The following is a 15,901-nucleotide window of genomic DNA, read 5'->3' as shown; positions in this document are numbered from 1 at the left end:
AAATAGGGCAAATAAGATAAAATCTTTCTCCCGCAGGGTGAAAAAAGAGGAAATTTAGGTGATATTGGGTTTATATCAAAGTCACAGGTTAAGAGGCCGGTGACTCAAGAAAGATTACCTGTTGAGTTCATAAAGATGTCTCCCTGAGATAAAGTACTGTGTCAGTGGCTGTGTGTTACTAACGCACTGGATGCTTGAGTTCATGAAGCATGTGTTTCCCAGGTTGCTTAGACCTGTGGCTCCCTTTTCTATGGGAACTGGAACAAACAATATGAGAACCAAAGCTTAGCTGTAGTAATATGCCATGGCACAAACAGTTAGTTACATTCAATGAAAAGATTTTTTATAACTCTCATAATCAGCTAAATGGTGCTAATAATTCTCTAGCAGGTCTTTGAAATGCTAGAGGCAGCTTTTCATGGTATGTCTGGCAACAGTGATGATCCATGCTCATTTGTAACCCAGAAGCAGCAATTATTCTTTTTACTTGCTATGATTTTTCAAAATAATTCAAACAATTCTTCTTCTAGTATGTCTTTTAAAACATATAAATTATTTAATTGCAGAGTTAGAAAGAAATTTAGAAAATAATGTGCTGGTGGGTTTGCCAACATCAAATGCTGCTTCAGGGAAAAAGAAAAAGAAGGGCCCTAATTACTTTTGAACTAGAAAACCAAAAGTTGTTAGCACTTTAATAGTTGAGAGAAGAAAAAAAATACATTTAAAATAATCTCTTTAAAAAATAATGCTGGAGACTTACCCTTTTGTCTATCTATTTTACTAGTATTTGCTGTAAAAGGCATCTCCTCAGGCCAACTCATATCTTTGTTATGAACTGGAAGGACAGATAGAAATGTGTTAATTTCTTATCTATCTAATTTACACCCACTCAATTGCTTCTTTTTTTTTTTTTAAAGACATCTTATTCCTAAATCAGAAGTTTTAAAATCTAGTTAATTTTAGTACATGCATTGCCTAACGATGAGGTTACATTCTGAGATATGCATCATTAGGTGATTTTGTCTTTGTGTGAACATCACAGAGTGTACCTACACAAACCCAGGCTATGTATGGTATAGGCTGTTGCTCCTTCGCTACAAACCTGTACAGCATGTTACTGTATTGAACACTGTATGCAACTGTAACACAATGGTAAGTATTTGTGTATCTAAACATGTTAGAACATAGAAAAGGTACAACTAAATATGCAGTATTATAATCTTATGGGACCACTGCAGTGAACCATGATTGCACCACTGCACTCCATCCTTGGTGACAGAGTGAGACTTTATCTCTTAAAAAAAATTGAAGAAATTCAAGCTAGAGCAGCTGATGGATATTGAGGCCTAGATTCACTGTCAAAGTGTTTCTCAAAGGGTGCTCTCCAAGAACACCATGGAAAACTCATTTACTCTATAAGTTTGAAAATCCCTGCCCACAGGTCTACCCTTGTGTACAAGCAATCAGCTCTACCATTCAGCCCAGGTGTGTGTTTACTGGACCATCTGCAGGAAGCTGAAGAGACAAGAGCTGAAGGCAGAAGGTGAGTTCGAGGTGGGATCTTAGGACAGGTATGAGAAGTTAGGTGAAAATGGGACAATTATAGCCTTAATAACCTTAGATAATAGTTCACATTATTATTTAGTTAATAGGATTGTACTCACATTACATTTCTTAATTTTTTTTTAAGAGATACTGTCTCACTCTGTCACCCAGGCTGGAGTGCAGTGGTGCAATCATGGCTCACTGCTTCTTGGAACTCCTGGGCTCCAGCAATCCTCCTGCCTCAGCCTCCTGACTAGGTGGGACTATAGGCACACGCCACCATGCCTGGCTAATTTCTTTGACTTTTCTCTAGAGACAGGGTCCACCTATGTTTCCCAGGCTGGTCTCAGACTTCTAGACTTAAGTGAACCTGAACCTCCTGCCTCAACCTCTCAAATTGCTGGGATTACAGGTGTGAGCCATCACACCCGGCCTAAATTTCTTATGTGCCATGCTACTACAAAACGTCATTATTAGGGGCAACTGGATGGAAGGTGTAGGAGGACACTGTAGTGCCTTTACAATATTTCTGTATATCTAAAATCATTTCAACAGGAAACATTTATTTCAAAACGTGAAGGTGGTTATCCTTCCATGAGTTTAAAGTGCAAAGGCAGGCTCACGGTGTTGTCAGAATTCAGAACACTGGTCGTGGGGCTGGGGGTGCTGGGAGGGGGCTGGGCGTGGTTGGCTTTGTGATCTGGGGGCTGGTGTGTTCCATCTGTGCATGTCTTTCAAGCTGCACACTTTCTTAATAAGTTTTCATAAGTTTAACAAAAAATAAAACGAGGATGCGAAGCCTGCTTGGGTTGTTAAGCCTCGGGAAATTATCCATCCATGAGCCCTGGCCCAGATGCTTCTAGAAGCCTGGAGGGAACAGAGGACTTTCCAAGTAGAGGTGGCAGAGGCAAGGCCCTGAGGTGGGAGCGCACTGCTGCTCGTCCCTAGCTGCGAAGGAGGCATCCTGGTCGGAATCAGTGCTGGGTGCACTGCAGGGCCGGGAAGTCCATGTCCACATTGTGCCTCAGTGCAGTGAAAGCCAACCTTGCCCTCCACAGAGTGCTCAGCCTGCCAGCAGGTGGCCAGCTGGTCCTCTGGGATATGGCACGGACCCAGCAGCTCTGTTTGAAATCATAATGGGGGAACCAAAGGCCCCCTACATCCAGGTCCGTCGGGAGCCAGGGCATCGACTTCCACTCCAGGAATCTCCAGGAACCCCGAGGTCCTCCCTGAGCCAGGGCCGGGCTGGGCACACCCTGAGTGCCCACAGGGTAGGTGTCTTCCCGGACAGCCCCACCAGGACAGGGTGTGGAAGAACAAGGTGCCTATGGCAGGGAAGCTGACCAAATGGGCCGCTGGAACTGGGCTGGTGGGCCTGGAGGGGCCTGCCTATCCCCCTTGCAGAAGGTCTTCCCACCACGTGAAGCCGGCACAGGCCTGGATGCCGAGGACCCTTGCTCGGGTTTGGCTGAAAGGAAAACAGACGTGGTCAGCTTCTCCAGTGAGCCCATGCAGGCCTTTCCAGGCTGGGCCCCACCTGCCTGCGTCTCTGGAGTCTTTGGGGTCTCTTTGTGGCCCCCGTGGTCTGACACTGAGGACACGCCTGTAGTCTGCTGATCCCAGAGGGAGGGGTGTGTGCTGCCTGGCATGGGGAAGCTGTTGGGGCATGGGGGGTGGCTCCTGGGACTGCCGCCAGGGTTCAGACTGGCTGGGGGCTTCCTGCCACACCTTCGTCCCAGGGCTGTTGGGCCTGGGATACGGCCCCCAGTCAGAACTCAGGTGGGAGGGGCCTTGGATGTCACCCAGCCCTTTGCCACCTCACATGGGGACCTGTCTCTGCAGTGGGTGATTGGGCGCGGACGTGGGTCACCCTCTGCCCCCCTGGGCTGCCCAGTCCATGCCAGGACTGACCGTTCCCACATCTGGCTGAACTCTTGGCTCTGGCTCTGGCTCTGGGCCCGGGGTCCCGCCTGTGCCCTCTCCCTGAATGCGCTGTGGGTCAGGGACACCCGATTCCCTTGTCTCACTTGCTCGAGGCTTGTTGTCCTGGCAACCTTGGAGGAGCGTGCAGGAGGGGCCTCTGCTGCTCTCTGAGGCTGTGGGTGCTTGCAGGGAGGGGCGGGGTCTCCCACAAATGGGTCTGGCTCGTCTAGTAAATTTGAGGGCCCTGTGAGGGGGACAGCGAGACACCGTGGAAAGTGAGAGGGGGCTTGTTGGAGGGTCTTGCCCACATCCCCCTCCTGCGTGCACAGCACGTCCAGTATACACGCACTGAGCGCCTGCCCTGAGGACCGGTGGGCCTCCTGTACTTTCTTAGAGTCCAGGAGGAAGAGGAGGAAGAAAAGGTGAAGAGGAAGGCCCAGGTAGTAGGGTTGCTGGTCCGGGGCAGTTGCCCAGTATTGACTGCCCCAGAGGGTGACATGGGAAGGGACATGGCACTGGAGCCCACCTGGGGGTGGCAGGTCCCCTTGCTTCCTTGTTAGTTTCTTCGTAGAGGCCCTAAGATGCTTGAGCACGGTGTCATCGTCCATGGCCCAGGTATTGAAGAACTGGTTCCGAAAACGTGCCCACAGGCCAGACCTGGATGTCTTCATGAGACGCTCTAGGGACAGGGTGGATATCAGGCCAGGAGAGTTACCTGGGAATGGTCACAGCTCATACCCCGTGGCCACTTCAGTCTCCCACTGGGCGGTGCCGGATGCTTTTGTGGCCACCCCAGGCGTCCAGATGTACACAGGAGACTGTGGCTGGGGGGTGATCTGGACAGGGAAGTGTTCACCACACTCCCGACTTTCATCTGGGTCATGTGGGGGATGGGCTCGGCGTCACAGTGCCCTGCCCAGCCCACCTGGCCAGACCTCCCTCTGGGCCAGAACAGAGGATCATGAGGACAGGGTGAGGAAGCTGCCCTCGGGCCAGTCGGGGTCTGACCGCAGGGCTCCCCAGGCCCCACTGGGCACAGGTAGACTTACTCTTGTGAACCTTAAAGGCAATGCTTGTTATCGGCATCAACACCTGTTCTCCTTCCAGCAAATACACGTCCCACAGGCGCAGGGTGAGCCCGAGAGAGATCTGTGGGGACAGCAGGTGTGAGAGAACCTGGCCCTTCCAGGCTGGGGCTGGTGGCTCAAGCTGCGCACATTGGGGATTCAGTCTCCAGAGTCAGTGACCTTCCCCATGAGGGTTGCCTGAGCCCTCCAGAATGCTGGGTCAGACAAGGTCTTGCGACTCCTCATGGGGGGCACTCATTTGAGTGGGGATGTGGCTCCTGGAGAGAGGGGCTTGCCCAGGGCTTGAGGCTTCTCTGAGCCCTCTCAAGTTGGGTCCTGGCCCAGTCTGCCCATGAGGCTGGGCCTGAGCCCCAGCCATTGCCCTGGGATGACCCCTCTTGGCAGAGGGTTTTGCTTGTGTGTCCTTCGGGGACCCGCCTGAGCCTCCTGTGGGCTGGGAGTGAGCCAGACCCCTGGGCTGGGGAAGCAGGGCACTGCAGGGCAAGGAGGGTCCCTGAGCCAGGGTCTCCCTATGCCTCCTTACCCCGTCAGTCAGTATCCGGATAAGGCAGCCTAACGAGGAACACTGCCCGCATAGACCTTCCTTGTCCTGATGGGAGGAACAGAGGTGCTCAGAGCCCCCTGGGCTGCCCTAAAAACCTCCATCTTCCAGGGCCTCTGAAGACCCTTCCCCTAGTGCAGAACACTGGGCAGTGTCCAGAGCTCCCCACAACACTGTCCCCTTCCCACACTCCTGGTGGACACACTGCCCTTTGCCCTGCTATGCAGGAGCTGGGCCCCCATCCCTGTGCCTCTGTCTCCTCCAGGGCAGGAAAGGAAACAAACTGCCAGCCCATGGAGAACCCGACGTCCCAGGTCAGGCCCTGGCTGGGACTCCGCCAGTCACCAGTCCCACAAGGGGCTCCAGTCCCCCTGCTCCTACAGCCCCACGGGAGGCAGGGCCTCTGAGAAGAGCCGAGGGGACCATAAACTCACCTGATGCCACATGGTCTTGGGTTGTGACGTGGGTACCACATGCTCCTGTTGGTCTTGGAGCCCTTGGACTGTCCCGCCATTTGGGCTGTGGAATCCTGAGAAGCCCCCAGCCCATCAAGAAATCAGAGCCTTCCCCCAAGATGTGGAGCCATCAGCTGCAAGAGCTGGGCAGCTGCAGAGGCCCCCAAACCCGAAGGCCTCCCACCCTCCCATCTGGTGACCCCACCATGTGGCCTTTGCCCTGGGGAGGTGGGACAGGAACATCCCCTGGAGCCTGGCTGGAGGTTCCCCTGGAGGCCTGGGCCAGGGTGCAAAAAGGGCCAGCCTGACTTTGAGGCTACAACAGAGCGGCCAGAACAGGGTGGGTGCTGGGCTTCCTGGTCATCTCCTGGAAGTGGGGTCGGGCCAGGGGACACGGGATGGGGAGATGCTGCCACCTGGGCTGGTCAGCCCATTTGTGGGCACCAAGGGCAGCAGGAGCCTGGGCAGCTGGAGGGCAGGAGGACTCTCAGGGAGGGGAGAGTCAGCTGCACAGAATCAGAGCCGGAGGGTGTGGCTCCAGGACACAGACGGTGGCCACGGGGAGGATGAGATGCCCTCTGCTGATGGGGATGAAAGTCATCTGACTTGGACTGTGGGGGTCAGCTGTGGACTCCTGTGGGACCCTCGGCAGAGACGTCCTAAAGGCTCCCAACAAACTGGTGACACAAGGAGGGTGCCTTGGCTGAAAGCCGAGATCACCTGGCCATGGTGGCTGTCCCCAAGTATGGCTGCGTGAGGCTCCACGGGCAGCTGTTCACCTACCTGGCAGGGAGTGCCTCTCACTGGCCAGCAGCTGCACTAGTGCCCAGAATGCGTCCTCCTCAGGCAGATAAATGAGGAACAAGGCGGCGATGTGGCTCAGGTCCCTGCAGTAGCCCACCTCCTGCAAGAGCCAGAGTCACCATGGAAGGACATCACCTGGGAGGGCTGAGGTCACCTGGGAGGACTCATGTCATTGGAGAGGGCAGAGGTGACTGGGGAAGCTTCCTTCAAAGAAGAGCCTTCCTCAGGATGCAAATTCATTTCATGACAAGAGCCAAGTCCATCAGGCACTTCAGCACCTTGTCCAAAATGTCTCCTGAGAGCACTGTCCTGCGTGTGACACTGCCAAGCTCCCGGGCTTTGGGGCAGCCCCAGGAGGAGGGCATCATTTCTTGTTCTGAGAAGTGGTGGTCAGGCCCAGGTGACACCAGGAGTCCAGGCCCCAACTCCTTTCAGGAGTCCAGGCCCCAACTCCTTTGTGTCTCAACTTGACCCCTTGAGACCACCCCCTTGCTTGGAGGTTTATGCCAGCGGTGAGCTGGACTCCTACCTCCTATATCCTGGTGGGTCACAAATACTAACTTTAAAAGAAGCAAGGACACCCCCACCAGACACCCACTCCTGTGAATATGGAAATACGGCCCGGGAACCTCACTGCTGGGAATACTCACCGGGTTATACTCCGAATATGCCAGGAGGATGTAGAATAGTTCCCGCTGCCTAGGAAACAGAGAAAGGGGGCTATGGTTTGGTTTGTGCAGATGCTGTTAGTTTCACTTTGTCTACAAATCCTAACGACAAATCCCATTTCAGGTTCAGATGATTCACCAGATAAGCAGTGAGCTCTTCACGGCCTGAGACTGTCGAAGAAATGTTTCAGTAAATCCACATCTGTGACATGCAAATAGCCCAGTTCTACAGTGAGTTGACTGATCCTTTTCACTCTGAATGATTTTTTTTTTTTTCAGTTTGCACACACGCCAGTTCAGTCTTTGGGTGTACAGTTCCTCCATGGTTCCAAACCAATGTGCAGTCTCCGGGCCACCACTCCAGCCCCTCCTGGAGCGACTCCTTCATCTTCCAAATCTCCAGGGTTTCCCCTATTCACCCAGCCTCTCCCCGATCCGTCAGCCCCTGGCCACCCAGACTGCTTCTCAGTCCCTATGGTTTGGCCTTTTCAAGAATGGCCTAGGAATGGGAATCCTACTGTGGTAGCTTATTGGGTCTGGCTTCTTTCCCTTAGCAAAATGCATCTAGGATCCACCCACGTTTGTGCAGGCATCACTGGTTTGTTCCCTTTTCTCACCGGGTCTTCCGTTTGAACGGAGGAACAGCCTGTCTCTCCCCATTCCCGTGTTGAAGGCCATCCCCGAAGGTTCCGTGTGTGAGTGACAATGAATCAAGCAGTGAACGTGGCATGCAGGTTTCATGTGGATGTCAGTTTTCAAATCAGTGGGTTCAATATCTGTGACACCTTGGGGATGCGTGGTTCAAGTCCATTGAGCTTTGTGAGCCACTGCCCAACTGGCTGCCAACGTGGCTGTGCCATGTCCTGTTCCCAGCAGACCTGGATGAGAGTTTCCAGGACCCCTAATTCTCCCAGCATTTGGTGCTGTCAGTGTTGCCTGGGGAGGCTCATGGGCCCTCCATCGTGCCACCCTCCCGTGGGTCCTACCATGGGTCCCCATGGGTCAGGGAGAGCACCTTTCACCATTGTGCGTGATTTTCTTTGCTGTTTTCTGTCTCCTCAGGATCCTCCTGGGTTCTGGCCCCACATGTTCCAGCCTGGCCCAGGGCTTGGAACCAGAGAGGTGCTCGGTTCATGGTGCTGGCTGCTCCCTGGGCCAGGAGAGCTCTTGGCAGCTCTGTCATCCCTGCTGGGTGACCCTGGCTTCTGCTCCAGGGAAGTCCCCATCCCTCTGGTTCACCCCATCTCCACTGGGACCCTGTGGCTCCCGTAGGCTTACTTGGCTCCATATCGATCCTTGAAGAAGACATGGTTCCGGAGAGTCCTGCTCACGTCCAGGTTGATCTGGTGGATGTGTTCAGATGACCTCTTGCCCTTCTCCTTCATGATCTGCAGGGCAGGGCCAAGAGGAGGAAGCAGCCTCAGAACAGGTGGAAGACTCCCTGCCCCAAATGGCAGTCAGCCCACAGTCAGCACTTCAGGAAGGAAGGAAAGAAGGAAAGTTTCCTTCTGCAGAAAGCTGCTTTTTGGCTCGTTACTGAAGCCAGGGAGGGTCACCAAAGCTGAGTTTGTCTGTGGTGACTATGCCACCGTCCATGCCCAGGATGTGCATCTGTCCATCCCCCTCCACCCCCACCAGGGTAGGCTTGACGTTCCCTCCAGCTGGAGACCTGGGCCCCTGACACGGCCTGTCCTGTTTGTTGTGCTCTGGCTGACAGTACCTTATATTTTCTGGGGTTTTTCGACTTGATTTCCTGAATGTTCAGGAGGACTGACCACACCGGGCCCCTGATGTTCATGGGAATGCCCTTATAGATTTGATCTATGAGCTGTGGGCAGAAAACATCTGGTGTCACAGGCCACGGGGTGACCCCAGCAAGGACCAGAGCCTGGGGATTCTGGGGATTCTGGAAATTGTTGGTTTTGGCCCCATGATTCCTCAGTAGAGGTGAGATCAAGCTGGGACAGGGTGTGCCTTCCCAGGACTGAAAGAGTGGATGGACACTCAGAGTGGAAACTCTGATCTGAACCTTTTTCTTCCTTCAGATCACCAGGGCATCCCTAGCCTTGAGCTCCAGGTGGTCCCAGCCCTAGATTCAGATTCCCTCCCAGCAAGGTGACGCTTGCACGAATAGGCAGGCAATCTGGTGACCTGGCCTGCAGTCCTCTGGGTGAGGACATTGTGCCACCCCCACCCCGAGAGGCTGACGGTGCCAGGCCACAGCCATGGGTGCCTGTCCCCTGTCTCTGCAGAGAGTACTTCCGGGGGCCTCTCCCTCCACACATTACCTTTTTGCTGTTTTTATATGTCTCCCATTCGCCCAGCATTTCCAGCCATTTGCTTTTTCTTTTTGTCTCCTGCCGAATTTGCTGCCAAATGAGGAATGTTGGAGTTAGCAGAGCTGCCAGGCTTCCCAGAGCCGCCCGTGGATGCTGGGTCTTGGGATCTGGAGCCCTGGTGGGACCCAGCTGGAAGGAGCCAGGGAAGGGCAGACCCTAAGGGCTGAGAGCCTTTGAGCAAATAAGCACCAGTGGGCTGGCTTTGGGACCCCAGGATGTGCCATCGTCAGGCCACAGACACACCAGTCTTAGGTCCCAGCCTCTAGGTGGGTTCCTGATACAAGCGGGCAGCCACCCCCAAGCCAGGACTGTGGTTCTCACTTTGGAATTTTATCAAACTGCCAAAGTTACAGCAACCTGGGGTCAGGTCTCTGCTGCCCCTCCCAGTGACAGCGTGTTGCCCTCACCCGCCACCACCCAGGCCAGCTGCTTCCTCTTACCTCACTGACCACCCGCCCAGTCCCTACATCCCTGGACCAGCCCCTCCATGCATCAGGCTCTTACCTTCGCCTCCCGTGCAGTCACAGGAGGGAGCTCCATCTCACTGTAAGGCAACCCAGGCAGAGCTGAGGACCTGCATAGGGCCTGGAGCCACCCAAGCCTGGGAGCCGACCCCCAGAAAGGACTGGCTCTGTCCCTATCCAGCTCAGGACTCAGCCCGGGAGAAGGCACAGGGAAGGGAGGACAAGGGCCTTCCTGTGGGGCTGACTCCCAGGAGGGGCAGGACCTGGGAGAAGAAGGAGTGCAGGGACAGCCTGGCTGGGGTTACTGGGGCCCCTGGCACGGGGGGTGGTCAGGCTGCACAATGGGGCTGCCCGTCCTGGACTTGAGGTGGTGCTTTCTGCTGGAGCTGAGAAAGGTTAACCCTGAGATGGGATGGGGGCCACCCAGGGTGGGCGACTGGGCCCTGACAGGAGTCCCTCAGGGAGTGACCACATCACCCTGCCAGTGTCAAGGGAGCCTGCCCTGAGACCTGCCCGGTGTACTCTGGGTGCACCAGGGGCCCATCCCACTTGACAGCCTCAAGGCTCTTGCAGGTTCTGACCTCCCAGCATCCACCTGCCTCTCCCTGCATCTGAGCCACACACCCTGCATTTCAGAAGTGGCACGGCTCATCAGCTCCCTCCAACCCTACCTCCCCCAGGATCCTCTGTCTCTCCATCCTATGATGCCCAAGGGATGGGCTCCTGGCTGGACTCCTCTTACCTGGCCCCAGATCCCTTCCCAGCACCAGACCCAGGGTCTTTAGTCACAAGCCCTGCTGCCTCCCTGGCCTCACCGTGAGATGCCCAGAATGGGGCCCTGCCCATCTTCTCCCCCATTCCCCTAGGGCCACAACTCCCACTGTCCCCATGCCTTTCCCCCTTCCCCATGGGGACAGTAAGGGCTGTAGATCTAACGACATGGGGGAGAACAGGGGCAGGTGGGCCCTCAGAGACCTGCTGGACAACAGCCCCGAGGTTGGCCAAGCATCCACCTGCCTCTCCCTATACCCGAGCCACACACCCTGCATTTCAGAAGTGGCACGCCTCATAAGCTCCCTCCCACCTTATCTTGCCCGGCATCTGCTGTCTCTCCATCCTATGATCCCTGAGGGATGGGCTCCAGGCTGGGCTCCTCTTACCTGGCCCCAGATCCCTTCCCAGCACCAGACCCAGGGTCTTTAGCCACAAGCCCTGCTGCCTCCCTGGTCTCACCGTGAGATGCCCAGAGCGGGGCCCTTCCCGTCTTCTCCCCCATTCTCTTTGGGCCAAAGCCCCCACTGTCCCCACACCTTTCCCCTTTCCCCATGGGGACAGTGAGGGCTGTAGTTCTAGGGAAATGGGGGAGGACAGGGGCAGGTGGGCTCTGAGAGACCTGCTGGACAACAGCCCTGAGGCTGAGCCAGGTGTCTCCTCACCTTGTGGCCACAACCCTTGGATCTCACTGGGGTTGTCTCCTGGTAGACAGGGCCAGAACCTCAGGCTGCCCTGCTCCTCTTGTGCTAACTTGCCGACAGAACTGCTGAGAGCCCAGGGGCCTGGCCTAGCCCAGTCTCCATTCCCACCGGCTCCCTAGATGGGCCTTGCACCTCTGGCCTAACAACAACCTCTGGCTGGACCTGCAGGGGAGCCAGGGAGGAGTTCTGACCCTGGAAAAGCGGTTGGCCTGACCTGGAGAGACATGTCCTGCATCAGAAAGGCCTTTCTAAAATCAAACCCATCCCTGAGCTGAGACAGCTGCTTTAGGGGTGAGGGGAGCACAGAGGACTCACTGCAGAATCCCAAAGCGATCAATGCTGCTGTAGATTTCAACAGGCTTAGGCCCCTTGTCCTCTAGCAGCCCAGCTCGGTGTCCCTGTAACCCAGAGGGAGCCTTGGTGAGGGGTCCAAGGTAAAGGGTGCAAGGGCCTGGGGGTATTGGCCACCCGTCCCTGCCCTGTGCTCCTAGGGAACCCAGGACCCTTTGACCAGGGCGCACTGGAAGAGGCCTCCCTCCAAGGAGCAGACCGAACTGTACCTTCTGATACTTCATAATTATGTCCTCCCGCTCCTGTGCCTGCAAACTATCCGCATCCTCTACTATGTCCATCCTGTGAGACAAAATTGTCTAAAGGTTACACTGTACCCAACAGCTTCGGAGAATCCCTGAACCGCTCCCGCCGGGCTCCCAGATGCTGGCTGGTTGTATAACCTTCATTCCACCACTGCACTCTGGTAAAAAGGGGCCAAACCTCGTGGCCCACACCTCCATGGGTCTCTGCAGTCTGAAGCCCCAAGCAGGGGTGGGCATCTTCCCAAGGACTCGAGAAGAGTGGGACCTGGACAGAGAATCCTGTTGTCCCCATATGCCATGAAACGGGCACACACCTGTCCCAGCAGGTTGAATGGTGTCCACCTGCCAAGGGTGAAGAGCCTGTGATGGGCTATTCCAGGGATGTGGATGCGAACTGCGGTCAGGCACCAGAGGTCTCTGTACGATCGGCCTCCTGGGATGTTCAGGGCCACAGAGATGCCCAGTTTCCTACAGGGAGCAAGATCTCTCCTGACTGCTCTGTTCTATCCCGCTCATCACTTGGGCTACCGTGGCCCTTCAGTCTAACCAGTGAAGCTGCTTTAGGAATAACGCCATTTGAGCAGGAGTGTGTTTGGTTTTGGAGATGAAAATGATCTACTGTCTCCAAAGCAGCCACTGTGCTCATGGAAACCACGTCTCTCAGGGAGGGACTGTGGACTCCAACATTCTGAGCTGTCCCTACAGGAGGGGGCTTCATTTTCCTGGGTCACTGATGAAGAACAGTGGGTCCTTGCTCCTGGAGAACATCTAGATGGACCGTCCCTCCCGAGAATACTCAGGGCAAAAGGAAAGCGAGGCTAGACAGAATAAGAAATTCTTGGGGAGACCCCAGTGCCTGGACCCCTTTGAACACAAGGGAGGATAGTCTCCCTTCAGCCAGCCCTCCAGGGCTCCTTCACTTTCCACAACTGCCCAAGGGCAGAAGGCTCCCCATGCCACTCCCAGACATGGGACCATGTGTGTCCAGTGGGTCCCACAGTGACCATCAGGACCCAGCTTAGGCCTCAGGTGTGTTCTGAGGACCCTTCCCTCCTCCCCACCCACAGTGGATCCATCCCAGTGTCTCTGCCAGGGCCAGGCTCTGCCCCGTCGGGATCGGAAATCTGGGCAGATTTGGGATCTAGAGCAGGGAGGTCTCAGGGTTGAGGCCTGAAGTCTCGCATGGCACACAGCAGGGCTGAGAGCAAAACCCAGGGTCTTGTCTGGATTCCCGGGCCAGTTACCACCTCTCTGACCCCAGACGTCTCACCTGTCGAATGGGTACATTTGGACACAGCACCCACTCTACGAAGCCACCATGAGGACGAAAGGGAATCATCTACGCGGGCAGTGTAGAACGGGCGCCCGGTGAGTGCTCAGGGATGACCCTCCTCTGTAGCTGCCCAGAAGCCAACACCGCCCATACCATAGCCACTGTCCCCAAATCAGCCTGGAGGGAAGAGAGCAGGTTCACTCACCTGATTCTGATGAATCAGCTGGCCTGGGTTATGCCTCTCAGGGAGAAAACCTTTGAGTCCACAAAACCGCTAGCGAACACCACTGCGTGTGTATAACTGCTGTAGAACACAGACGCAGTCTGGAGAGCCGATAGGTGCTAAGCACCAGTGACATTCTGAGGTCATGGCACGCATCACAATGGGGCCTTGCCCGGGTCAGCAGGGCCCGGAGTTGGGGTCCTCCGCTGCCTGAGGCGTCAACATGCCTGCCTGCAATGTGTTTGTGCATGTGCGTGCACATGTGTATGTGGGTAAACATGTCTGTGCACATGTGTGTTGCTTCTCTGGCCAGGCCTGGCCGCCCCACCCATGTGTGTACTCAGTTCCTCATCACTGTCACCCCCGGAGCCCAGGACCAGCATCAGAACTCCCTGACCTCAGCCCTCCCCGACCTCAGCCCTCCCCGCCCAGGGTGGTCCTGGGATACACATAGGGGTAGAGGGAAGTGACTGCTGCTGTTGAATCTCAGAATACAAAAGCTAATACTATTACTTAACGGTCTTTTTAGTATCTCTAATGGTCTTTTTAGTGTGTCTAATGGTATCACTTTTTCATTTCTGATATTTTAACTGGGTATTTCTCTCCATGACCCTTGGATATTCTAGCTAGAGGATCCTGTGGGGAAAGTGCCAGGCACACAGTAGGGGCTCACTCTTCTAGACATGTTATCTAAAACCTGGCTCAGCTGTCCCACCCAGGGCCTAGAGGATGCCAAACTCCAGGGTCCAGAAAGAGCTTGGGATAAAATGAACATCCAAGGGGAGGGCTTTGACCTGGGCTTAGTCTGCCTGTGCCATCCAAACGGAGTCTCAAGTCCTGAGACAGGGTGTCCAGATGCCCCAGTGCAGGGCCCTGCTGATCAACACCTGCTCCCCTGTACTCATTAGCAACCTCACCCACCCTACTCTCAAAGCACACTTGGCCCTTATATCTGGGAGCTCTGCATCTGTGGATTCAGCCAACAGCAGATGGAAAATACTCAGAAAATAAATTGGATGGTTGTCTCTCTACTGAACATGTGCAGACTTTGTTCTTGTCATCATTCCCTAAACAATACAGTATCACAACCATTTATATAGCATCTGCATTGTATTACACATCATGAATAATCTAGAGATGGTCTAATGTATATGGGAGGATTTGCATAGCTTATATGTAAATACTAGGTCCATGTTATGTCAGAGACTTGAGCATCCATGGATTTTGGCATCTCCGGGGACCCTAGAATTAATCCTCCATGGATACCAAGGGATGACTGTATAAACTCACTCAGGAAGGCTTCTCACTGGAGGAAGGGCCCAGTTCAGGACACACAGGGACATCTCCCTGGACTACAGTCCATTCATCCATCCATTCATCCATTGTCTCCCCCCACCCCCCATCTCAGACTGTCCCAATGACAGCCCTAGCAAGAAAAGACAAGAAACAAGACAAGTTCACATTGGCCAGTTTTGAGGTCTTGGAAGAAGTTGCACCAGTATGAGAATAGTGGGTCAGTTTTCTCCAGGATCCAGAAAGCATATCAGACAGCCTCGGGGTGAGGAAAGGAGCCCGGCCTCGCCAGCAGCCACACACACCTGCAGTAGGATGGGGCTGGGGCTGGTTTGGGTTGGAGGATAAGTGACAGCCAAGGTTTGTCAGCATGCAGAGGGGTGGCTGACTCATGGACTAGGGGCTGTGGAACCCAGTGGTTGCCCTTAGTTCTTGGATCCTGGGAGACTTCTGGAGCCTGGATCTGGACATCCTAGGGGTGGAGGTGGTGAGGGGCAGGGGTGGGGCGGGAGGAGAGGCCTTGCATGACAGGGTGTAGGGCAGGAAGCCAGCCAGGGACTGCTTTGCAGTGGCTGCTCCCATCCCCATTCCCACCCTCAAACCCACCCCTCCTGCAGGGTCGGTCGTGGGCAGGTGTCCTCTGCTTTGGTCTCAGCAGATCCCAAGATGGAAGCTGGCAGCCACGTGGGCATGTCACTTGTGCCAGCTTTGTCCTGCAGTTTCTGCTTCCTGGAGCATGGGGCGCCCACCCAGGAGAGCACGGGCACACCCCACACCTCTCATTTTGAGGGTGCTGGGAGGTGGGGGACCAAGATCCTGCAGCCCTGTGCTTGTGCCATGAAAATTAGCCTAGGAGTCCCGTGTCCGCCCATCCACGTGCAGCCCCAGGAGCCTGAACGGTGGCATGCAGCAAGCTGAGGAGGAAGACAGAACTGGAAAAGGAGAAAGAGAGATGAGAAGGGAATGAGAGAGAGGAAGAGAGATTGGGAGAGAGACAGAGGAGGCTGAGAGGATAAGGAGGGCGAGAGATGGGGAGAAAGACGTGCATGAGTAGGAGGTTGAGTTACTCTTGATCCCAGTTCCCAGTGAAAACTGTAGGTCGCCATCACCTAACCACACATGCAATAGTCTTCTGCCTGCTGCTTAGAGCCCTGAGAACCCCTTCTCGTGGAGCATAAAACCTTTGACTACTGCCCTTCCTCACTGCATTTTTG

The 15,901-nt window shown here is 54.9% G+C and overlaps 1 protein-coding gene across 3 annotated transcripts in view; it reads right to left on the bottom strand.

Annotated features, from left to right (window-relative positions):
* The window catches only part of USP6 (ubiquitin specific peptidase 6), a 47,624-nt gene extending 34,047 nt beyond the window's left edge, over positions 1-13,577 (bottom strand). For 2 of the 3 annotated variants that reach the window (XM_054459433.2, XM_054459435.2), the window contains exons 1-18: positions 13,377-13,577; positions 12,213-12,366; positions 11,863-11,935; positions 11,618-11,700; positions 9,868-9,907; positions 9,313-9,393; positions 8,745-8,852; positions 8,303-8,412; positions 7,007-7,055; positions 6,336-6,456; positions 5,532-5,626; positions 5,080-5,145; positions 4,518-4,617; positions 3,995-4,147; positions 3,573-3,712; positions 2,890-3,013; positions 761-835; positions 119-257 (exon numbers count right to left, since the gene is read on the bottom strand). In XM_054459433.2, coding sequence (XP_054315408.2) covers positions 119-257; positions 761-835; positions 2,890-3,013; positions 3,573-3,712; positions 3,995-4,147; positions 4,518-4,617; positions 5,080-5,145; positions 5,532-5,626; positions 6,336-6,456; positions 7,007-7,055; positions 8,303-8,412; positions 8,745-8,852; positions 9,313-9,393; positions 9,868-9,907; positions 11,618-11,700; positions 11,863-11,934 — 1,556 coding nt within the window. In that variant the 5' untranslated portion in view covers position 11,935; positions 12,213-12,366; positions 13,377-13,577. The remainder of the gene's footprint in view (positions 1-118; positions 258-760; positions 836-2,889; positions 3,014-3,572; positions 3,713-3,994; positions 4,148-4,517; positions 4,618-5,079; positions 5,146-5,531; positions 5,627-6,335; positions 6,457-7,006; positions 7,056-8,302; positions 8,413-8,744; positions 8,853-9,312; positions 9,394-9,867; positions 9,908-11,617; positions 11,701-11,862; positions 11,936-12,212; positions 12,367-13,376) is intronic. The other variant, XM_054459434.2, reaches the window with a different exon arrangement.
* Positions 13,578-15,901: the final 2,324 nt, after the last annotated feature.

Source organism: Pongo pygmaeus, chromosome 19 (assembly GCF_028885625.2).
Source record: "Pongo pygmaeus isolate AG05252 chromosome 19, NHGRI_mPonPyg2-v2.0_pri, whole genome shotgun sequence".
Classification (NCBI taxonomy): domain Eukaryota; kingdom Metazoa; phylum Chordata; class Mammalia; order Primates; family Hominidae; genus Pongo; species Pongo pygmaeus.
This window is presented reverse-complemented; position numbering and strand designations above follow the sequence as displayed.